Source organism: Egretta garzetta, unplaced genomic scaffold, assembly GCF_000687185.1.
Source record: "Egretta garzetta isolate BGI_Z169 unplaced genomic scaffold, ASM68718v1 scaffold365, whole genome shotgun sequence".
Classification (NCBI taxonomy): Eukaryota; Metazoa; Chordata; class Aves; order Pelecaniformes; family Ardeidae; genus Egretta; species Egretta garzetta.
In genome coordinates this window covers 854,445-879,499 of record NW_009259602.1, presented here as the reverse complement: position 1 = coordinate 879,499, position 25,055 = coordinate 854,445, and the positions used below count along the sequence as shown (strand labels likewise).

The 25,055-nt window shown below is 38.1% G+C and overlaps 1 protein-coding gene across 2 annotated transcripts in view; it reads left to right on the top strand.

The window, feature by feature from the left end:
- The first annotated feature begins 4,641 nt into the window (after positions 1–4,641).
- The window catches only part of SIK2 (salt inducible kinase 2), a 45,829-nt gene continuing 25,415 nt past the window's right edge, over positions 4,642–25,055 (top strand). The window contains exons 1-4 of one of the 2 annotated variants that reach the window (XM_035893943.1): positions 4,642–4,832; positions 5,029–5,145; positions 8,278–8,341; positions 18,924–19,085. In XM_035893943.1, coding sequence (XP_035749836.1) covers positions 5,104–5,145; positions 8,278–8,341; positions 18,924–19,085 — 268 coding nt within the window. In that variant the 5' untranslated portion in view covers positions 4,642–4,832; positions 5,029–5,103. The remainder of the gene's footprint in view (positions 4,833–5,028; positions 5,146–8,277; positions 8,342–18,923; positions 19,086–25,055) is intronic. The other variant, XM_035893942.1, reaches the window with a different exon arrangement.

The following is a 25,055-nucleotide window of genomic DNA, read 5'->3' as shown; positions in this document are numbered from 1 at the left end:
GTGATAGATGTCAACTGAGTGATCTAGCTAAAGAAGTCTTGTTTGTCTTTTATTGAATGTATTATGGATGTAGCTGCACAAAATGCAGCTCTTAACATGGTGACAGAGGTAGCAGGTAGTCTGCTGAGACAGTGGCTTGTCCTGTAGTGCTCCAAAACAATTTGTTTTCCAACATTTGCAAAGTCACATACAACATATTTTTTTCTAGCTCCATAGTTGCCTGCAGGAGTTAAGTAACAACTGACTTAATAAAGAACATTTTATTAATACTGTCATTTATCTGTCGATATCTTCGTATAAACTTTTTTTTGTAGAAGTATTTGTCCAAGTCCTTGATGGATTGTTGCACCTGAATGCCCAGTGTGTAAACAAAACAGATCTTTTCAGACTCAAAAGCTGTATTTTCATCAGTGATACCTGTTAGCGGTACAATTTTTGGGGTAGGCAGGTGATTGTATAGACAATATAGAATGTTACTGTGCGCTTCTGTGGAGCGTTAACCTTCTGTGACTTGTTCTAATCTATGATCACTTTATACCTGTGGTATCAGAAGTCAAAGCTATCGAAGGAGGATTTTTCTGGAGCCATTCTGCTCCAAGAAATGTGTGACCTGAAGATTTGTTTTCTTGCTCCCACACTTTCAGAGGACTTGGTTTCAGTCTTTCAATGGTCTTTGGGAATTGTATTTCTGAATGTGTGCAGCAAGGAGATAGGATAGGAAACTTCTGGAAAAGGAAGAAAGTAGGAAACATTGGAACATAAAGCACTGTTCTTGGCCAGAAAGTGTAGTGAAGGTTATAGCGGGATTTGTAGCCATGCTTTCCAAATTTATGTGACCCATTCTTTTTTTTGTTATTCTTTTTAAATGCTTCTTTCCTGTAATGAAATTTTACAAGTTGTTACTCAGGAAGTAAAGGATTTTAACCATGTAAAGATGAAAAATGTCTTCTGCATACTTTTAAATTATAAAATTACTTTTTAGTAACTGAAGTGATTATATAGTTACACACTCTTACTAATCTTGGAAAACACAAAACTACAGTAAGCACTGATTACTAAGAAATTAAAGTGGAAACGGAAGTATTCTTTAAAACCCAAGAAAGACAAATGAGTTATCTAGGTTTCTCTAGGGAAATGGATACTTCTGTTATCTGGGAAAACAAAGTTAAAAACTGTTTCGGGGGTTGGTTTGGGGGTTTTTTGGTTGTTTGTGGGTTTGGGGTTTCTTTTTTTGGAACTCTTTGTGGATGTTAGAAGCTAGGAACTGCAGTGTTCAGAATAATGCTTGATATCTCTGGAGAAAGTTGGCAATATAAACACCTGTAGATAGGCTTGGAAGTAATTACAGGCTGTATTTGAAATATTGGTGCTTTCAGTAAAAGGAATACTCAACATTTAAGAGCAAACTGTGGGAGTCAAACCACACTGGAAAAAACACCAAGAGTCAGTGTACTTGTAAAGCTAGATTTTTTCACTAGGATAAAGTGACGGGAGTTGAGCTTCACTGGAAAAAGTAGCACGAGCAAGCCATACAGTTGCGGAATTCTCCCCCTCCCCACTAGGAGGGGGTGAGAAGTATAGAAGGAAGTATAAATATTTGTGCTAATCAAACTGATGATAGCATGATGGATAGAGAAACAAAGGCTTGGCACGAGCCCCAGAGAGCAGGCTGCTGTTGGGTTTTTTGGTTAGGGGTTTTTTTGTTTGTTTTTCCAAATTCTCCAAACCCCCCTTATATATTGTTTTGCTGCAGTTTCACTTGTTTGTTTGGGGTTTTTTCTTCTTCTATGCTAGACCTAGCCTCTTTTCTTTGAAGTCCTGTCTAGCTTTGCTTTTATTAACTTTTCTGTACTGCACACATTTCCTATGTGCAAGAAGAGTAAATGGGAGAAAGTTACTTATCTTCTTGCTTGCATTTGAAGAGACCTTAGTAACACACTTAACTATGGAGAGAAAATGCAGTGATTGTAAGGTGAAATTAAATGAACCAGAGTCAAGGAAGGAGGCAGTCTTTAAAAATTGCAAGCAATACAAAGTTTTGGGTAAAGTTTCTACACTGTGTTGTCTATGTGAAGAAAGAAGCTACTGTAAATACCTCAAGTTACTGAGAGGCTGATACTGTCTGTGTAAATCGCTATTCTAATTAGATTGCCATTAAACTTTAAATAAAAAAAAAATGCAGCAGGATTTTTTGCATTACTCTAGATAGATGAAGGAGGCATTTAGGTGTTTCCTGAACACCTGATCTATCCAAGATTGGAAATACCTTGTTGCTTGACTGAAATAGGTATTACTGTTATGTGATAGGAATGCAAGATTGCTACAGATTAATCTTTTCATTGGTTTGTAAGTAAGAAATAGTGAACCCATTCCTCTTAAATCTGGAGGTCACCCAAATAACAGGTATAAATTGGGATAGATGTGGAGAATGAAGAAGCCAGGTTGTGTCTGTGGTTGATTCCAGAGAGGCAGTATAAAATAAACTAGAGGAAGGGGAGAAATGTGATGTGGATTTTTTTTAATAAATATTTCCTGTTGTACAAGAATTTGGTCTGGCTTTAATGGTTTGGTTTGATTACTTTGATGTTTTGTGACTTTCTAGTGAAGTGATTTCTTCTTAGGCTAATAAATTGTACTTGCAAAAAATAAACAATAACCAGAAGCCATTTTATTAGGTGTGATCTTAAATTAGGCCAGGGAGACTTAAAGATATGGGGTTTGTGTAGTGTTTTTTCTTAAGCTGCATGAATGATCATTTGCATCCTCTGCTGCCACATGGCATATCATCAGACCGAATAAGGAAGCAGCTTGCTCTTCTTCCTTGGTAACTGAGTGAAAGGGGGTGGGCTGGCAGAGTGAGCAATTGCTGTAGGGAGTAGTCAAAGGGAGTGCAAATCTGGCAAGACCAACTGGGAAGTATACATTTGGATAGTCCAGTCACACACATGTTACTGTTCTTTTGCCTGTCCCTTATTCCTTGCATGTGTGAAGCCAGGCCTTTATTATCAAGTTGTATGTATATATATATACCAAGTGCAAGACAGCAAATTAATATTGTAGTTGGTGTGAAGCCAGGCCTTTATTATCAAGTTGTATGTGTGTATATATATATATACCAAGTGCAAGACAGCAAACTAATATTGTAGTTGCAATGGGAACAGAATAATAGAGTCATTAAGGTTGGAAAAGACCTCCAAGATCATAAAGTCCAACCGTCAACCCAACACCACCATGTCTACTAAGCCATGTCCTGAAGTGCCATGTCTACACATTTTTTGAACACCTCCAGGGATGGTGACTCCTCCACCACTCTGGGCAGCCTGTTCCAATGCTTGAACAGGATGAGGGGGTAACAAGTAGGAGCAGAAGCAAGTGATCCACATGGTTTATTTCCATGGTTTAGAGATGGTGTCTTCACAGTCAGAAGACAGAAACTTTCAAAGGGAGTTCTATAATCTTTTAGGACCTGCTGTCTTGAGCATCACAGGTACTGTAATGCTTCTCAGCCTGCAATATAGTGTGAAAGGTGGTAGAGTAGATGCATTATGGAGAGTGCTGTAAATACAAATAGCTCGCAAAAGACAACAGAGGAAAGTATGTTTTGAAAAGATCAGGCATCAGGATCCCCTAAATTGCTGTATGTTATACTAGGATAGAAGAAAGTTGCAGAGAGCTGGGGAGGAGGGCAGTGTTGAATACCATTTGAGGCACCACTTCTTCCAAAGGGTCCACCATTACCTTTTGGAAAATAAAGGGTAAGGAGTAACTTGTTATGAATGGTGAAATGTTTTTTCTTGTTTTCTGTCTAACTTACAAGTGTGCAGTGGTTTTTAATAAATCTAGATTCAGCGAGTTCTACATTAACTGGACATTGTTTAAAAAAAACCCCACACCTGTCTTTTGAAAAAAGTTTTAAAAATTGTCTGGGGAAGAGAAATTACTTTTGAAGAGGTTATCAAGCAAAAGCATACTGAAATGAAGGCAATAAATAGTTAATCCTGAATTCAGATGGGTCCATAATCAGCCTTACTGGAGATAATGAGGTTCACCTCCTGCGGATTTTTTTCTCCTGCATAGCAGCTGTCTCCTATAGTTCAATAGTTTGTGAAATGCAGTTATAATTGGAAGCATTTGTGACTTACATTGTTTGTTCCTGCTTCAGCATTAATAATGTGATAGTCAGGGTGAATAAACACCATTTATGTATTCAGTACTATTTAGTATTGCGTGGTTTTTATAGCAGCTATATTTTTCTTTCTTCTTGGCTTAAATATTTTGGTTTTTCAAATGTCGTCTTGTTTGAAATTTTTAGTCTCCTAAGCATGTGTAGTTATCGGTAATTCACTTGGCAGATATTGGCTAAAAACAAGGTCAATATGACTGAGATCTGTTTTCTAAACTACTTGAGATCTGTTAGCAAGGTGTGACTGACAAATGTACCTGTACAGAGTTTTTTCCCTGAATGGATGAACTGCAGATGCCCTTTTGCAGTAGCCTATTAATAACAGTTAAAATAAGCATGTAACAGTTGAAACTACATGGATCCACCATGTTTTGAGTATTTGTGTTAAGCCAACATTTTTTCTTTTAAAATACCATTTTGCATTTGCGGGATTCAAATTGGCTACCTTGACTCCACAAATGGACACCATTAGGCTTTTTAAGAAGACTTTTGTCTTTGCTACACTGCTTCATGAAGGGTCCTCAGTTGTTCCCACCTGCTACTGATGTAAGAGCATTCTTACACCCAGGCTCATTGGAGCACTGGTCTCCATCATCTGTTCTGTGTCTTCCATTTCTTTTGTAAAGCTTTATTTTTCTGACATGCTGATGTAGGTGATAGTCCTGCAGCCACTTTGTGGGACTACTGACATGTTTAATGTTGTGCTGCTTTAAGTGTGGGATGTGTATTTCTGAGCTAGAAGACAGCCCCCAGTTATCTGGGGTTGCATTATTCCCTTTATAATGAGGATAAACTGAGGAAAACATTGGGGAGTTTTTAATCTCACTTTTGCTATTTCTCTGCAGGTGGCAATAAAAATCATTGACAAATCGCAGCTGGATGCTGTGAATCTGGAGAAGATCTACCGAGAAGTGCAGATAATGAAGATGCTTGATCACCCACACATTATAAAGCTCTACCAGGTATGGTTAGCGGTGTCTTTTTTTTCCCTTCTCCCTCTCTTTTCCTCTATGAAGAGTTCGCTCTACAGTGGGGACTTCTGGCAGATCACCAGTCCGTGACAAACTCAGCTTTTCTGGAATTGATTTGCACTGGATAAGTGTATAACTTCTTTGAAAGTGCATCAGTTGTTGTCTTTTTCCTCCTATGGTATCAATTAGGCTGGGTGTGTTAGTTACTCATATGTACCTGAAATCTGCTTAAAATACACAGAATGTTGTAAATTTTATGTTAGTGAAAGAGCTGAGTTGGAAATAGCCCATGATGGGACTTTGCTGTCTGTTAGCAGACAAGGTACTAGGCAAGCTAGATCAGGGTAGGAATATTCAGCTTAATGTGTCTACAGGGAGTACTAACTGGGAGGATCTGTGTGGATATAGTGGTTTTCTTTAGTCACATCTTGGCTTGAAGTGTGGACTGAAGAGTACTTGCAGCCTTTTTTTTCTTCTCCAAAGGTAAGACATAAGGATACATAAATCCAGATTCTGCTGATGTGCCTGTGATGTAAATGCGTGCACCAAGTGAGAGCTTCCCAAACACTTTATCTTGAAGTGCATTTACTAGGAGACGGATAACTAGTTCTTCAGATTTGTTTTTGTTGGAATCTTGCAATTCACTTCTGTCGTGGATATGGATAAATTGGTATTTATCCTAAAGTGAATTATGTATGCCGTGGAATTGAATGCATCCCTTTATAACATAAAGGATGAATAATTATGGTACAACAATGTGTATTCACATAAGAGAGAAACCCACACTTGTGATAACACATACAACTTTTGAAGGTTTTTACTTGTGACTTTTTTTAGTGTGCATAGTTTGTATAGTAAAATATAGGTTTGTTTTATTTTTTTCTCATCTTTTTCATTTTCTGTTCCTGCTAGCATATGGTAAAATGTTTGAGGCTGCTGGCATTTCTGCTTCGGTTAACTCTTGCTTTTAAGGCTTTCCTTAAAATATTCCCTTTGGGGTCTGTTTGTTACTGTTCTGTTTAACAAATTGCATGGTGCTTCTGAGATACTCTTGCTTGTTTCAGTAAACTTAGCTCAACAAACAAATAAAGATTTGTGCATGCTAAAACCAAACTTTGGATTTAAGTTAATCTGATGACGTCTATAAAGGCAATGTGAGCACAAAGACTTGGACCTATGGTGTTGGAGTTGTACTGGATAAAGATGGAGATCCCAGTGTAGACTTGTTTAGCTTTAATTTCATCTCATGGGAGAGAGAGTGGCACTTCCTCTTTAAAATACCACTTCACTGAGTAGAGGTGCAGCTTGAGTAATATCTGCCACAGTTCCTTCTGAATGAATGACAAAACACAAAAATGGTAGAGTATGAGAATAGTTAAGTCTGGAGATCAGCAAGATCACTTGAAGAGAAAGGTAATTGTTATCTAGTGCTTACCCCTTTACTGTGAAGGGATTGGCTTGTTAGAAATGCGTTTGGAGAACAGGTGAGTTTATTTTTAAGATCGCCTTCAATCAAATTGTCTCACTAGTTTGCTTGTATAATGCACCCATCACTGTACTGTGTCCACATCACAAGTTTCTGAATTGTCTCATGTCAAGGAACTGGTGAGGATTGTCAGTTAGGTAATGAAGCTAGCAATCTTGGTTTGATTAGGAATGGTTCCATATATATGTAATCCACAGGCTGTTGCAGCTTCATGTCTCCAAATGTGGGTTTTAAACAGCCTTTCCAAACTGTTTTGCCTTCCATATACACACATTTCAGTCATAATATGCTCAGCTGTTGTAGAATTAAACAAGGGTGCAGGAGAGACTGAAGAACTGCCATTTTGTTCTGTCTGCTGACTTGCCAGGGTTTTTTGTTAATTTTGCTGGGTTTATAACTATATATCTTTCAGGATTTGCACACACACACACACACCCTTTTTTTTTTTTTTTAAAGTATTCCTCTAAAGAGTTTATTTGTGAGTAGTCTTCTAGTACCTTCAAGCTTGTACATAAATAAAATGCAAAACTCAAAATCAAGAAGGTCTTGTCCACAGACAGCTCAGGCTGAACTATTTTACTGTGGTTATTGAAACAGGCCCAAAATGTCTTGGGTGTTGAAATTGTTGTATTGTACTGAAGGGAAGTCCTAAATTACTTTACTTTGAAGTGAAGGATTTTCCACTTTCATTGTATCTTTTGATTGTGCTATTTGTACAATGCATTCCTGAGTAGCTGTTTAAGCACTTGAGATGGATCATTAGGAAGAAAGCTGCAAGATAATTGGCTGGGCTGCCTTTTCCCAAATTATGTCATGGAAGTACGGAATTTTGAATTGTTGGGTGAAATCTTTCTGTTCAAGGCCATGAACAACTGTTCACAGAAAAGTTTTGAAGTCTTCCCCTTACCCTCTCTTTTCCTATTTATCTCTCTCTGTTCTCTCCAGCCTCCCATGTTTTTGAGTTGAGTAGTCTGTTCTTGTAATAGAAAGGCTGGAACTTGCAAGAAAAGAAAGTAGAAGATGCTTAAAATTTGGTACCTTTTTTTTCCCCCTCCCTCCACCAGAAGATATATTGAGGATGTGATAGTTCTGTAGCTGTACTGTCCGATTGTACAATGGGAACCTGTGATGTAGTGCTTTTACCTGAACTTTGCTGGGTTTTGAGACAGATGCTCATCAGTTTCTTCTTTTTTCCTTTCTACAACTAGAGAACTGTTGGTGACAGAGGTCAGTATTGTCCCCAGTCTTCTTTCCAGCACGAGCCAGCAGAAAAGTTGAGCAAGGGCATTACTTTAGGCCAATTTGTTAAAGGAAAGTCTTTAAACTAGCTGCTGAGGATATTATCTTTTTTCATTAGTCACTTGCGGCTGAGAATCCTATCCACCTCCTCCTCTGTACACTGGCTTTACAAAGTATGTAAAGCTTATCCTTGTGCTTAGAATATCTCAACAATTTCAAGGGGAGCATTTGTAACTTGAAAAAACAAAGTGAAAGTTTGTGATAAACTGTATCTATAGGGCAAAGACTTTCATATCTTTACCAGAAGAGAACAAGGACAGTAAGTATCCATTTGTGTGTGTGTGTTTGCTTTTTGTTCTTCCCACAAATAGTCTCATGTGTGATTTCTCTATCAACAGGTGATGGAGACCAAAAGCATGTTGTACCTTGTGACAGAATTTGCCAAAAATGGAGAAATTTTCGGTAAGCAAGATATTATTTTTATGTTCAACATTCTTATGTTAATGTCTTAAGTTTGTGAATTGTATTTATCTTGCCCAAGGATCCCTTTTACTGTAACATGTTACTTTATTTGTCAAGAAATGTGTCTCAACTGTCACTGTTTCTCATTTTAGAACTAAGAACTTTAGGAAAACTGTTACAGTGTACACTGGCATAAGGAAAAAAAAGTTAAAAATTACTGATGTTCCTTTAGCAGAAGTCATAGCTTGTTAAACAGAACCATGCAAGGATAAACTCTCACCTCAGCTGACAGAAATACCAGGTTTTCAGCACAGAGTTGATATGAAAAACTATTCTTGAACGCTCAGCCTGATAATAAACAGTGGCCTAAACTAATATTTCAGGTAAACTGAAGAATCTGTTTCTTGTGCAGTTATGTACTGATTTATCAGGCATGATTTTTTTAATATGTTTTCAGGAAGAACATCATGAGCAGGAGTGGGTGTTGGGGTGTCTTGGAGTAACACTCATAATAAACATTTTAGGTTGTTTGTCTTGACCTGCATGGTCAAATTCACATTAATTCTTGTTCTCTGGCCCAAACTCATTACTCAAGCAGGACTTCAGTGTAAAATTCATGTGAAATACAGTAATTTTGTTAGTTGTAATACTTCATGGTGCATTTTTTGGTTTTGTTTTGTAATGCTCAGCTTGGACTACAGTAGAGATCTTCTATTTCTTTGGAAAAAGTTGTTACTTAAATCAGCACAGGACAATTGAAGTATACAAATATTCTGAGCAGATAACACTTCACATTTGCTTAGTCCTCTTTTAATGTACATGATACTCAAAGTGCAGAACAGTAGAGAATCCTTTGTTGTTTTGAAAAACCAGAAGACTCGAGGAAGCTTACTGAATCTTGAAATCTGCTGCTGATTATGTAAAAGGGCATTTATGAAGTGGCTGTGCATCAGCTTTTACTCTTCCCAAGGGCCATGGAGTAAATAGTAAAAGTGATTCCACACTCCTGAGGCTTGCATTCTAGTATTGAAGGCGATTCCTGCGCGCTCTCTCCTTTCTTGATTGTGGTAATAGGCACAGTAAAAGAATTTTCTACATACATCTAACACAGACCTGGTTATGGCAGCCAGGTTGTAGCCTTTGAGCTCTCTTTCAGTGTAGCTTGAATAACCGTCATAACTCTTAAAAAGTCAAGCTTACAGTATCTGCTATGCCATTATTGGTTATCTCTAGGGCATTTTGTCTTCTGTGATTGTACTATGCCTACATATCCCAAGTTATTGTTTGAGATTTTTCTAAGCTATTCAGGCTAGGGTAGCAAAGAAGCCCTCTCAAGGAGGGACAGGCTGATTCCCCCCCCCCCCCCCCCCCAACTAGCTATATATAGCAGTGCTTCTTTTTAGGCTTCTTTGTAATTAAATGCATTTAATTTTGACCTGTGTTAGTGTCTTTAACTTAACTAACCTGTGTTAGTGCCTTTAACTAAACTTAAAATGCGCATTAGTGATCAATGTAAAAATGCTTTTTTCAGCTCCTGCGCATGTGACAAAAAATTTGGGTGAGCCTGTATTCTTCTGACCAAAGACAAGCTTGCTATTCATAAACTTGTTTTAATGGTTGACAACCTGAAGAATAGCAAGACAATGTTCTAGTAAGGCTGGGATGATAAAATACCAAGAATGTCACTCCCATTTCTGCATATAGCATGTTAGCATAGGTCTGGTTTGGGGTCCAGTAACCTTTGAACATCTTGTGCATTTCTTAGGAATGTAGGTTTGGTTGGGTTTTGTTTGATTTATTTATTTATTTATTTATTTTCTTTGGGTTTTTTTTTCTCTGAAGGAACAGCATGATTTGCTTTACATTGATTACCATCTGGAAGCACTGAATAACAAGAAAGGGGATTCTCTTTTTCTCACCTTCTAAGCTGCTGTTCTCAAACCAGTGCTAATCTTGAAGCCCAGCCATGAGTTACAGGCTGGCCTACAACTCTTTTTTTTTTTTTTTTTTTTTTTTTTTTTTTTTTTTTTTTTTTTTTTTTTCTGTCCTGAAAATTTTTCCATTCATTGTATTACTTGCCTTGGGAACTACAACACTAGACGTTGTTTATCTTGCAAGATTTGTATGCAGGCTTGCATAAGTGATTAACATAACCCAAAAATCTATCTAAAAACTACCTTTGTACCTACATGAGGTTAAGTTTGTGTATTTTGTGTAGTTTTAAGGTTTCATATATGAAACATTCTCAGTACTCAGTCACTATTCTGTAACTACTAAATTGCATTTACATGACCAGAAGCTTTTTCTTTGCTGCTGCTTTATGTGAGAAAGTGAGGCAGTTATAGGGGAAAAAACAAATTAATAGAAGGTTAAACATATAAAACTCTTAATCAGCATGGCTAAAGATTCTAGAAGTAACTTGGATGGTGACTCTTTTTGCCTTCTTATTTGTCTTGGCTTTAGTGTGTATCATTTCCTGTAAAACTTAAACTCTTAGTTCATTCTGAAGAAGCAAAGCCTTTTGGGCTCTGAGACTCTCCCTGTTTGCAGATCTATTAATGTATCTTTCAGACACAGTTTAGCTAATTCTTAGACCTTGTTTTCTCTTTAAAATAATTAAGGAATCTTTCTCGGTCCATTATTAGAGACTTAGTATTTCTGTACAGGTTTTCTCTAAATTAATACATTTTTTTCTGATTTATTGGAATGATTTCTCAGAGTGACTTTTGTAATAAAGCATGGGTTATTCTACTGTTGTATGTATTTATCACTGTTATATATGTTTTTGGAGGAGGAAGCAGAAATGAGGTAAAGGCAGAAAAATGCTAGAATTTCAGAGAGGAAAAAAATATCTTCTGATTTTTCTGCAAGCTCTCAGACAGCAAGTGCACTACAACAGTAAGTGCTGGGTGAATAGCAAATGGTCACTGTCCAGCAATACATAATAACTTTATTTTAAGTTTGAATGGTACCCAAAACAATGGGTTTATTTTCCATGGATGGGTCTAGCATGTCCTAGTAAAGTAACAGAGAAAGGAATAGAAAAATAGCAGAGGAGCAAAAGTATTCTCTAAAGAAAATCTTTCTAGCTGGAGTATTTCATGCATAGCAGGTACTGTTGCTTTGTTTAGGAATTGGACTGAGGTGTTGAAGTAATAACCTTTCTTGCTTAAAAAAAAAAAGCTAATTTCATTAGCGTTATGCTTGATACCCAGGCACTTAAGAGTTTTCATACGCATTTTAGTTGCAATAACAAAACTGGAGTTGCTGAAAAAGTTTCTCTGAAACTGTCAGTCAACATCACCAGGCAAAGTGAACTCTGAGGGCAATGGAACAGAGTTCAGCATGTGGAGGGCCCTGGTGATTGGAGTGCTCAAGAGGTGGAGCCTGGCTGATCTTCATTTTTTACACTGGGGAGCAGGGGGGATGGATTTCATGGAAACAAAACTCAAATGTTCAAAGTCCCTTCCTGTTGTCTGCGTTACATTCCCCACCACCACTGCTGCTTTTAAAGTCCTTATCATTGGACTGCTTGTGTCATAAGCAGGATATCATGTCCAGGGCAACTTTGATGTAACTGAAAAGTAGAGAACAGCAGGGTAGTATTTAAAAAAACCAAAACCATAAAGGATGACTCAAACTATATGAGCTTTTCCTCCTTCCTGTCCTGATCCTTCTTTGGGTGTATTGAAGTTGCTGTGTCAAGTCTAATGATATGTGAAACACTCTCCCTTTTATAACACCAGTTTTAAAACAGCACAGGTTGTGTGATGCTCTTCTGGAGTCCTGTTGGCAAGTGTCTTCAAAGTTTCTAACACTTTGCCATGCATGATCCTGCTTTTGGGGGGATTCTACTTTAACCATCTTGCTTTACAAGAGAAGACAGAAACCTGTGGAATCTGCTGTTTCTTTAGTTAATCAGTCTCCTGACAGCATTTAAGTATTGTGCTCCATTTTGTTCTTTGACTAACCCTTTGATTGCACTTGAAAGGGGGGCTTAAAAAAAAAAAAAAATCAAAACCACCAAAACCTGAAGAAAAACTCACTCTAGGTTTGTGGCAAGAGCTGCTTGCTTCAATTTTCACTCAAAAGCTAGTGAGGTGGGAGAAGTATAATGAGAAAGACAAATTTCAGTCTGTGGGGGCTGATCTTCCTGTAATTGGTGAGGAGTGAGAGGTGTCTTGGGGGCTGGTTCAGCGCTTTGGCTCGCCCTCCAGAGGAGCCTCTCTTCTAGTTCAAGGAGGAGCTGAGAGAGAGATTAGACTCCCTAGGATGAAGTTAGTCTTCGTGATAGCTCTTCTGAGGAACTTTCCTACTCAGCAATGTACAAAATTTGTGAGAGTTTATAGAAGTCCCTTTTCTATCCTCCTCTTGAATAAGGTACTTTAAAGAACATAGCATGCTCTTCAAGATAGTTGTCGGTAGTTGGTAACTGGTAAATACTCTCTTAATACCACGTCAGGCTTTCAAGTTCACTGTGAGTAGCCTGGTATTAAACCTCACTGAGTCTTTTCAGCTCTGCTAACCCATCCTTTCATACTGCTGACTGGCAGTTCGTGGACAGGATTATTTTTAACCCTTGTCCTAACATTTTTCACTGTTGTCATAGCTTCAGTGAAATTTTCTATACTCAACAGCAGTTTTGAATTTGCCTTTTGCCAGTTAATGTCATTGTTGTAAATAATGTGTTTAGCCTAGACACTTCAAATGCTGTTACATTTTAGATTTCTTTCTTTAGATTTAATAAAACATTGAACTAAAAAGGTTTCAGTTGTGCTTAATACTTTACAGGTCTATGAAGTTTTTAATTAGCTGTTTCTGCTGTGTTTTTAAAAGTATCTTTACAGCCACCATCTTGTAACCTTCAGCATGTCTCACCTGAAGTCTCTACAACAGCTGATGCAGATTATCTGTTAGCTAAACTACAGTGAACATGTTCTGAAGGGCTAATTCTCTAGCTTCTCATCAGTGACTGTTGGTTTATATTACAAGAATCCAGAGTGTGGAGGGGGAAGCTGACTGTTAAGCCTAAAAACCATGTAGTTCTTCAGCAAGGGGAAAGGGAATGTCCAAGCTTTCAGTTACAGTTGCTTCTACCCCCTCTTGCTTGCTGTCTGACACACATGTGCATTTTAAAAGCAGTAAACATGATCAAAGTACCAGCTTTATGTGATTTATGTCTACCTTAACAACTCTAACTATTTAAAGGAATGTGCTGCTTTTGGCTGAAGTTTGGGACCAGCTATTTTGATCTTGTCCTTGAGTTTCTCATGTGGCCTCCCACTGAGTTTTAGCATGAAACTACCAAACAAGTGATAATAGCCACAACTAGAGCTCCACTACAGCATTTGACATGTGACAGGGTGACAGTACCTATGTATGTACTTTTCTGGTACTTCCTTTTTCTACGTTATGCAATAAATGTGAAGGAGAGAGAGACTAAGGAATAGTTAAGGGACAAACATTTCAACAGCCAGACATGGTGCCTGGGAAGAACAGCTTAACTGCATTCGTATACTCACTCTGTTCTCTTACACCTCATAGTTGACTTTCCTGAGTGTTTAGGTGTTCCTTACAACCTTCAGTCTGTATGTTGCGAGGACCTTGCTGCCTTCCAGAGATCCTACAGGAAAAAATGGGATACTATTAAGCTATACTAATGTGCTAATACTCCTACTCTTACACCAAGCATCTCTCTGCTTCACTGTGAAGAACCATAAGATTATTCTGGTATTTTCAAAAGCATTCACAATGGAAATGAAAGATTTATTTCTTACTGTTGCCAGATGCCAGCCAGGGTGTCCAACACCCCATTTAAAAAATTACTTTTGTGGAAGGATAGTAATGTGCAGAAATGCAAAATAAGCTCCTTTAGTCAGTCCTGTTTATGCTTTGCCTCTCTTCGCCCAAAAGGTACCTTGGGACTTACGCCTCTTTTTGCAAGAGGCTGTTGTGCATTCACAGTGTATTCCCAGTGCTTGTACGGGAAAATAGATCAGGCATCTGGTGAGTCTCATCTTTTACACACGCAAAATCAAACATCCCTGAGAAGAAGATCTCAAAGTAAATCTGATTTTGGTATAGCAAAGCACTGAACTTGCAGAGAGGCCAGTAAATATTTGGAAAAACATTTCTTACAGAAAACAGCAGCTAGATGTGAAAACACTCCTACATTAAATATGTACAGTAACTAGTCATGCAAACTGTGCCATGGTTGTGCAAATGAAAAAGTAACAGTCCTATTACAGTTTTATTGACACTTCTCTGTGTTTCTCTTGGAAACATGCAGTAACTGATGCACAGCTTAACTGAAGTGACCTAAATTCTGCTCTGGATTTTGTTCTACTCGTTAGGGAAGCTGAAGTAGCTTTCTTTTGTCCTCAAACCCAACTTTGCTAAGAACAAGATTCCCTTCATAACTAGTCTTTTGCAATATTGCAGTATCCCAGCTCAGTCGATATAGAAGACAGTCTTACATGTTTTCTAGAGTATTTCAGCATAAATATTAAGCTTTAAGGAGACATGTTTGATAGTATAAACCTCTGTGCTTACAACATCAACTTCTCACCATCTTGCACCCATTTAAGTGAATAATAAACTTGAAGTATCTCCAGGAATGCTTCCATATGAAGTAGACATTCAGACATCTCTTTGATTTCTTAGAGTATTACTGTTTAACCATTTATGTACCTGTAAGAGCCTAGTTTTACCTAGCAGTTTGTCCTGTACAATTTCATACATGTTTTGAGCAGAGATGCAGAAAGCTGGCCTGGAATGGGCTTGAGCAGCTACCTGCTATGTCCCAGCCTTGGCGTAGGATCAGCTGCACCATTCTTGGAAACATCCCTAGAGAGAGATTCAGTAACCCTCCTAGACAAAGCTATTCAGAAGCTGAGGGGTTTTTTTTAATTATAAAGGTTCTTTCTAATGTTTAATGTAGATTTCCTTAGCTGAAATTGTTACTGCTTCTGTTAATAGGTGTTCATAAGACTAGAAATATGATGTGTCCCCTAATACGGGATTATTTGTTCCTTACTAAATTTGAACTGGATGTCTTACACTGAACCCAGATCACAGAAGAGTTGAGGTTGGAAGGGAATGGTAGAGAATGTCTAGTCCAGCCCTGTGGTTCAGAGCAGGTCACTCAGGACCATCGATGTGGACTACACTCTCTAACCAACCTGTTGCAGCGTCTGACCACCTGCACAGAAGAAAACCTTTTTCTTAGGTTTAAATTGAATGTCCTGTGTTTCAGTTGGTTCCCGCTGCCGTGTCCTTTTGCTGGGTATTTTTGCTCAGAAGAGTCTGGCTTTGTAGTCTTCCTCCTGACAAGTATTCATACACACGATAAGATTCCCCTCTGTGCCTTGTCTTCCCCAGGCTGAACACCCACAGCTCTCAGCCTCCCATGTATATACGACAAGCACTTCAGTCCCTTAATCATCTTCATTATCCTTCACTGTACTCACTTTGGTATGTATGTGCCTCTTTAACAGAGCCTTAACGTACCAAATTTAAAATATGTACAATTGTCCACCTAAATGAAGGCCTGTATTTTAAATGAAAAGCATTGACCACTGGGTTTTCCAGACAATGTCTCAGAGTCATATGTTTTGAAGTAAATACCATGTTAATCTTTCAATTGTCCAGTAAACAAATGTACTTTGTACTAATGAAAAGGCTGCCTTGTGACAAAAGTCCTGCTGCTTTCTGCTGTGGATCCAGCTAAATCTAAGATAGCTTCTAGTTTCTGTTTTACGATAGAAAAAAAGAAAAACCAAAACCCTACCATAGAAACATGTAGCCAGAGGGTATGACATGAGGGTAAGATTTGTCAAAGGGTACATTTATGAAAGCATGGATAGCTTTGCTGTTTCAGTCTTTGCAAGGTACAACAGGGTGCTTCGCTCTAGGTATCTGCAGGAAAAGCTGAAGAGTCATAGCTCTTAGCTCCAGAGGTATATACATGCATTTTCAAATAGTGTCCAGATTCTAGCTATTGTGGCAGAATGTCTCTAGCAAGTTCCAGCTGTCTTAAAGTGGTTTCTGTAACCCAGGGGCTGGCATACTGCCTGTATCCTAGCCCTTCCTATTTGCAAGCTACTTAATGCACAAATGGTATCTGTCCTTGCATGTACCATCATCTATTTAGATAGACTGGTATGTTCTACTTCTCCAGGAGAGAAAGCAGCGTATTTCAGAATAAATGACTTACTCTGTGCAGACTACTAGGCTTGGTGGAATACTTAAGGCCAAGGTGGTTTGGAATCTTTAAATAAGTCCTGACAGGCTAGAGCCATAAAAGCAAATGACAGCTTGGATTCATTAACTTGTTTCCTGCATCGCTAACAAATGATGGATTAACAGCTTAAAGGGCTAGCTTGCATTCGGTGTGATTTAGTTTGTGTCTTTGATATCTGACTTCACCTTGATATCATATGATTTGTCAGTCACTTTGTGACTGAATGATATTTAGCATGCAAATATTATGATCTCCCCTTACTGCCAGGCTTTTGTTTGTTCTTGTGCTTTGCCAAGTTAAACCAGCTGAAAGTGTATTAAGTAGGTAAGAAGCTCTGAGGAGAGTTTTCAGATCTGCAGGTTCCAAAGATCAGATCTAATGTGCTTTGCTTTAAAACGTTTTTTGAGGGATGCCGAAATGCATATACTGCAACTGAGGTCTCTAGTCTGCTGCTACAGATGGTTCAGGAGCAGCCACCTGCGTGCTTGCAGAATGTGCTTGGGAGGTAGCAGCAACAGTGTGTGAAATCCTTTCAATCCCACCACAAGTAAAACAAAGTTACCTCGGTAATGGGGCACAGAACTTTTTCCTAAATGATCCCCCTATAAAACATCTTTGAAATAAGCCTGTTTTACTGAGCATATTAAGAAGATAGTGTACTAGTGATTGCATTTATTTATTTAAACCATATGAGTGAAAATACAGTTCAGAAGTCATTTTGATAATCAATATGATGCAGTGTAGTCTAGTGACCCAAGCAGCGGTAGAAAATGCGTTATGTATAAAAATGCAAGGTCAGTGAAGTGGTCGGCTTTATACAATCTAATAACAAATCATTTCTTTTTCCCATTTTTCTGAATATTTGCAAAAATCCTCATGGTTTGTGGGTGGATCTGTGCCCCCTCCTCCCAAACAACCTATTTCTTTGTCCTTATCTGTAGTAACAATGAAGCAGAAGTGCACCATGGGTGAAGTTTTACTGGAAATGTATTTTCAGGTTTTAGAATGAGCTTAATGCGAGCTGCTCAGGCCTTCTCTGCTTATCATAAAGCAAGCAGAAAAGCTTAAGTTAAAATGTTGCAAGCACCTATAAAGCCCGTAAACAATATTTTATTAAAAATAAAAACCCCACAACCTAACAAAGCCAGGTATTCTTCTTTGGCATTGTGTTGGGCAAGATGGTCCTTTTTGGATCACTGAGATTACATAACTAGCTTAGAAGATAAGATTAATCATTTTACTTAAGGATTTTGTCAGAGATTCTTATAAATAAACAGTAGGCTCAAAACCTCTGTTACATCATGTTTGCTTTTCAACTTGCAGAAGCAGCTGTTTTAACCCATTAACTGAATTTAGACAGTGATGTTTGTGTCAGCTGGTCTGTAAATGATGGTTCCTGTTCACGGGGCTTTCTCTATAAATGATAATTAGGAGGGGCTGGTGGCAGCTCCAGCAGTTTAGTTCTTGCTCACTGTTTTTTGTTTCACTTCAGTACTAGTTGTGATGCAGCAAGTGGCTGGAGATTGCTGTATGCATATATGCTCAGCCCTTGCCTATGGTCACGGGGTACAATATCTGTGTGTTTGCTGCACCTTAGCCATTAACTGCATTCTTTGTAGGATGTTGAAGGCAATTCTAAAACCATCCTAACAGTTGATTCTTTGATTTTATGCCTCATACGAGAAAGAATAGAATTGGCTATAGAAGCTGTTTCTGTCAAGACTCGCACAGCTGCTGCTTCACTTGTTTTTGTTCCTGAGGATAAATGAAGTCTTCGGTTTCAGAGCTATCATTTGTTTCAGGGCTAATGTTAGTTTTTACAACATAATCAAATATGAAAACAAAATGTTCTTTCTGCTTGTGATGCAGTGAAGACAAGAGAGAGGTCAGGATGGGTACCTCATGGGTACTTGTTTGATTTCCAGAGAAAAAATACTTTTAGCCACCATACAGCCTCTGCGGAGACTTCAGAGGGGAGAAGTGTGGCATGAAGCTTGCATTAACTGACAAGAGGCTGAAGCTTAAAGTATCTCATGACGGTGAAGCCAGTTGTTCCAAGTATTCCCCATTCCACAGGAGTTGTTTTATATGAAAATATTTATCAGAATAGTGAGGTACCTATAAAAGAAGGAACGGAGAGCAGAGTTCCATTATGCAGCAGCTTTTTCTTACTCTCTTTTCCATTCTTTTGGAGGGGAGAGTGCGAGAATAATGGGTTGGAAACTGGGATTGGCTGAAATACTTTTTGCATTTCCTAGTGCTAATTATTTGAGAGAAATAATTCAGTTTCAGGGTTGTTGCTTGCTGTCTAATCCATTTAAACCTGCTTTATTTTAACAGATTACCTCGCCAGCCATGGCCGTCTAAGTGAGTCTGAGGCCAGGCGCAAATTCTGGCAGATCCTCTCAGCAGTGGAGTATTGCCATGGTCGAAAGATTGTTCACCGTGACCTGAAGGCTGAAAATCTTTTGCTTGACAACAACATGAACATCAAAATAGCAGGTACTCAGAATGTGGATGATATTCGGTAGCACCTCATTTTTATGAAGGCCATTCCTGTAATTCAGTTGCTGCTGCCCAAGATACCCTGCTGTGTCTAAGGTACAGAAAATCAGAGTGGGAACAGGAGTAATATTTTTCCATTATGGATATCACAGTGCATGTAGCTAAAATTCCTAGATTAGCTCTATTATACTTTCAGGGAAAGGGAAATAATTTCTAGAGTTATAGTCATTTTTTGTGGGTATCATAAGATGTCTATAATGCTGCCAGATGTTCAGGTTAAAGCAGAGTTAATCAAATAACTTCTTTCAACATTAGAAAAACTTAAAATGGAAGCTTATTGATTTTTTTTTCTTTTTGCATGCATGATTTCATTTTAATTATAAATTTAGACACAGCAGATGTTGCTAGCAATGGAAATCATTTTGTCAGTTGTCAACTCATTACAATTCCACAAATCCTTCCATACTGACTTTAGCCCAGCAACACTTGAAATGGGAAAACTAGATAACATCTTGATTTGGAGGACTGCTGAACTTCAGTCATCGATAATATGGGAGAAGGAAAGAACGGCTAACTGCTATAGGCAGCTGGTTTATACAGGAGTAAACTTGCTAGTTCTGAGAAGGAAGTGTGAATAGATAGCCAATCAGGCTGAGAAAGATAAAGCAATAAAACATTTCTGAGTTGCAGATCGCTGTTGGATTATTTTACCCTTGAATTTCCTCTGGCATTTCTGAAATGGATGAACTGAAGTTATATCTTGATCTCTAATGCTTTCTACAAGGATAAAATTGCAGAAAACTGTTAAAGGTCCCAGCAGCTCTCTAAAAGGTGTGCTCCTCTTTGTCTATCCAGTATGAAGACAGTGTCCTCAGAGATTTTAAAGGAAAAGTTAACACCTGTTTAACTGGTTAGCATCTGTGTCACGAAGATTCACCCCTTTCTCTGCAATACTACAGCAAACATTGGGAAGACTAGGCAATTAATTCTGGGGATTAACTTCACCCTCAGGAAAAATCTTTTAAATCCTTTCAAGTCACCTTTATCAGAACAAGAAATCTACACAATTGTTTAAAATGAGCACTCACCTTTGAGATTAAAACTATTTCTTGAGCAAGAATTTTATCCTCTTTAAACTCAGAGAAAAGGTACCCATTGTCAGTGCTATTTAAAAAAAAAAAACCTGAAACAACACAGGTAGTCTTTGCCTATGGAATGAGATTTTAATGGTGGACTAAGAAGGATTTATCATCAATGTACATATTGATGGAGTAGCTTTCCCAGATATTTATATGTTCATTGCTTTTGTATTGACCTTTGGTTTTATCTGTACATTTAAAACATTCATTTCTTCATTCCTTTACCACCACCTTTCCACCTCTAGCATCTTTTTCACATTGTTTAAAGAGTTTACAGAAAGGTTAAGTAATGGATAAATTAAAATTGAGGAAAAAGAAAATGCAGCTATGTGAGTTCCAGAACCATGATTTTCGTAGAGTATTAGGCTACTATTTGTTATCAAATCTGAATGTAAGGTGGGGGGTTTTGGCAGAAGGAACAGTGTGGAAAACAAATGCTCAGAAGCTATAGAGGGAAGCCTATTATCTGCTCTTTTGCATGTTCTCTGTGTTTCATGGCTCTTTAGCATCTCAGAATGGGAATTTTACAGCAGGTTCATAAAAGCTGTAAAAATTGTTAGTTAATGCTTTACATAAATTAATAGTAGAGCCTTTGTAGTAGCCTTTTAAAGTTAATTTGATATTAAACTTTATGATTATCTTTTAATTTTCTCTATAATCTATTGTGGACTTTTGTATTAATGTTAAACTGTAAAAGTATTGAAAGCTGCCATCAAATGAAGTAAAAGGGTTTTGTAACTGTTGTAGCAGGAAGATGCAGTTCTGGTGTAAGTTCTTATCTAGGACATTTGATACCTGAAGAAAGCTAAAGAAACAGTTTGGAATGGAGATGATGCCTGGGCTTTATAATGAAGTGGCCCAAGTATAATAACTAATAACACTAAGATTGAATTGGTGGTGATGTCTCAAAATTCTGAAAGCTAATAGGGCTACCCACACTGTTTGCTCACAGCTGTTGGTAATAAGGCTGTGACTTTGACAGTGAAAAGGTTTTGGTACTTTGTTGAGCTTTAATCTAGTGGGTTCATCAGCACTACCATTTGTAGAGTATTTTTACTTTTCTCATTTCTGATTTCAAACTTGCATTTATTTCTAGCACCTACTGACAATCATAGCACCTGGAGATTTATGACTGACATATGATTGTATTTACCAGGACAATGTATGGCTTCAGTAAATACTGTGTCTAAGGGCTGCAAGTCAAATGGACCCCACTTACTGTTGTGTGACAAATGACTTATTGCACACTGGGCCATGAATCCGCTTTTCGGACAACACTATGAGTAACTGAGCTAAATATAAGGGAATTTTTGTGCTATTGTTTGGCTACCTTTCTTTCCTCACCTTCTGATCTGCCACTCTTCTCCCTCTTTTCACCACCACATTCTATCTAATGTCTTTCTAATTTCTTTTCCTCCACATCAGTGTTCTACACTGTAACTTGTCACATTCAGCCTGGTATAGTTTTTCAGAAATCCTTAGGGCCTCAACTGTGCTGGAGCAGGGCTGTATTCAGAGGTATTCCTTTCATGGATGTCCTTAGCGCTGCGGGGATGCAAGTTCCCTGCCTCCCTGAACACTGCAGTGCAAGCATGACACAGGCTCACAAAAACACTAACTACTTCAAAGGCATCTCAGGAGACCCGTTAACCGAAGAAAAAGGTTAGAGACATGAACTGTTCTGTTGCAGGGAATTTCAATGCATAGGTTCTCCAGGGACTCAAATAAAAGCATTGATAAATGGTAGTTACTAGATTCCATCAGCTGCTGCTGTCTCTTTCCTCCTCTTAGCTGCTCTTATGCTCTACCTCTGTATTACAGAAAGTGATTTACAGGTGAACTGTATGTAAATGATCACATTAACTGGCGGTGATTCATATGGTCTGAACCTTTCATGCATCTTTGTCAGGGTCTGTCAGCAATTCCCACGTCCAGCTTTGGTGATAAAGTAGCTGGAGGAAAGTTATGACTGCTAGAAACTTTGTAGTGATTTGTGCTTAGTCACTTGTCTTATTTTTTCTCTGTAAAGGAGACAGACGATGATTCCACAGAATGGTTTATGTGTGATTTTGGAGTTATCTGGCACTGTGCAGATGCCTGAGGACAGTCTCTTCCAGTGGTTCATATTCTTCATGGTTCATTTATCAAACTGTGGAAGAACAAAGGGTAGCCAGGATCTCAACTTTGATAGCTAGTATTACTCTCTAATTCAAATTCATCTAGCAATTGAAAAACAACACAGTAACTGATTAATTATTTGGATAGAAAGCTCTGCAGTGTCAGTGTTTACATTGGGCCCCGGCACTGTAATGCGGGGTTGTCCCTTGCTGATCGCTCCAAGCAGCTATGTGAAGTGCCCATAGATACTCATGGCCATTCCAGGCTCTTCATAGCTTCCAGTGGACCTCTTGATTCATTCTGATGCTTCTAGGGCTTTTATTGAAGCTTTTACTCTTCAAAAATACAGCATTTTTTAGTCAAATACAGAGAAGTGCATAAAACTACCTCTGTATTTCAGTTACTAGGAGAATAAACTAAGATTCAAAAAGAAGCGTTCCTAACTGTGAGCTGATGAGACTGCCACCTTATATGCTTCAACAAGGAGGCTGGACTGAAATTTAATATTTTTGTGTTAATATTGCTCTGAAAGGAAGAGGATAGATAGAATTCAAAGGATTCTTCTTTTCAGTCTCAGTAACTGGACAAGAAACAGAGGATGCATAAAGATCTTGAGGTGAGAGCTTTGATAGACTATAATTTTCTAGAAGATACTAGGTAGTTGGGAGCAAAAGCCTCAAACTTAAATTTTAGCATAAGTAACATAAAAGAAGGTGTTAATCAGCTAAAATGTCTGCTGAGAAGGTTGCAGCTGAAGAATGCCATACTAGGCAGTCTCCCTCAGCTTTGACATCAAATTTGTTTTCTGCACTAGCAAGCTAAACCTTCTTTGTTCTTCTCAAAGGTATTGCCTGTAGATAGCTGGATTGTTCCCATACCCTTTGCATTTTGTTGGTTTTTGAAGGGATCATAAGGAATCGATTTCAGTTACTGATCACTGATATGCTATGCTGTCATCAACTACAACTTGTTTGTTGTCTGTACACCGAAACATCTGTGCATTTGTGAAGATTAAATACAGCTTTGAATTGAGGATGGAATAGTGAGCTTCTCTCTGTATGCTTCCAGCCCCACAAAACTGCCAGATTAAGATGCCTTATAGATGTCTGCAGAAATCATGCCATCTTGATGGTAAATCTACTGTGTTTGAACCAGATCAGGTAGGAGAGACTGTTATTTTGAAGTAGGTTGTAGTGCTGGTTTGTCTTGCTGGTGGACAGTAAAATATGCATTGACGTCAGAACTGGCTGATCAGCATTCAGTTCATGAAGTGGGTCAGGTTTGTTTCTAACACACTCATACCTTTCCTTTATCAGTACCTCTCTCCTGATTATCTCCTTTGCTCATATTACTATTATAACAAAAGATCCATGTGGTTCTATGAAGCCAGGCAGATTGAATTCTGTTGGTAATTTTAGAAGAATGGATTAATTACAGCTCTGAAGCTAGTATCCCTTCTAAAGGATTTTTAGAGGTACAAATTAGAGACTACCTCATATTGCTAGATGCACAGCAGAAGTTGCAGTGGCTCTGGCAGGGAGCTTCCATTTCTCAAATTGCAAACCAGTCTGAAATCTTAGTCTGTTTCCATTTTTAACGGGAAAACAGATTCCATTTAAATGATGTATGTTCAAAAAATTATACCTTCTAAATTCAAGATTATTCTGAAGGGGGTAATGAGATTGAGAAACAAAATACCGCAAATGTTGAGAGCCAATATTTGCAGATTGCACAAACACAGAGTTTATTAAACTGAATGCAATGCTGCAAATGATCCTATTTTTTTTAATGTGCAGATTCAGGCAAATGTTAAGAAGATACAGATCACTCCTTTATGCCCCATCCCTGGAAGTGTTCTAAGGCCAGGCTGGATGGGGCTTTGAGCAGCCTGGTCTAGTGGAAGGTGTCCCTGAGTATGGCAGGGGGTTGGAACTAGATGACCTTTAAGGTCCCTTCTGACCCAAACTATTCTATAATTCTTTGATTATATAATCTCAGTCCCCTGGTAACAAGTCCAATTTCAGTCCTTTTAGAGTTCTGTGGCTGGCATATGTTTTTTTTGAGGGCTGGCACATTTTTCCCTTAAACACCAGTGATGTTCTTAAAATCTGTTTTACTGAAATGAGAAATCTTAACAGTGTTCTTAGCTTAAAAATGATCACCTTTGATCCAGAATGATTATGGTAAACCAGCAATTGCAAAGTAGAAACAAGCGCAGGGGGGAAGAAAGAGAATGAACAACTAGTGATTGTGTGTTCTTAATTGAATCCTGGCCATTCTAACACTCCAAAAAGTGGGACAACTAAACTGACAGTACAAAAATTAAAAATTGAGGAAGCCCAATGGACCAAGCATCCACTATCCTATCTAAATCCTGAACTTTTTCTTTGAAATGGTTTTCATGGATGCTATTAATTCTTGAGTTCTTAAGAAATGGTTTAACATCATTTGAAGACACAAGTGTAGAAAGCATAATGGAAACAAAAAGCTATAACTGTAATTTATGTACCCAAACAAATAATGCTGATTTCCCTGCACAGGTAATTATTTTGTTCAACAATAGAATATAATTGGATTTCTAAAGATGATAGCAGATTGCTGAAACATGCAACACTGTTTTTAAGTCCTATGTTACATGAAAAAGTCCAGTATGAAATAGTGGGTATCTGGCTCTTACTGTGCTTTGTACTGTCAATGCGTGCTATTTTTT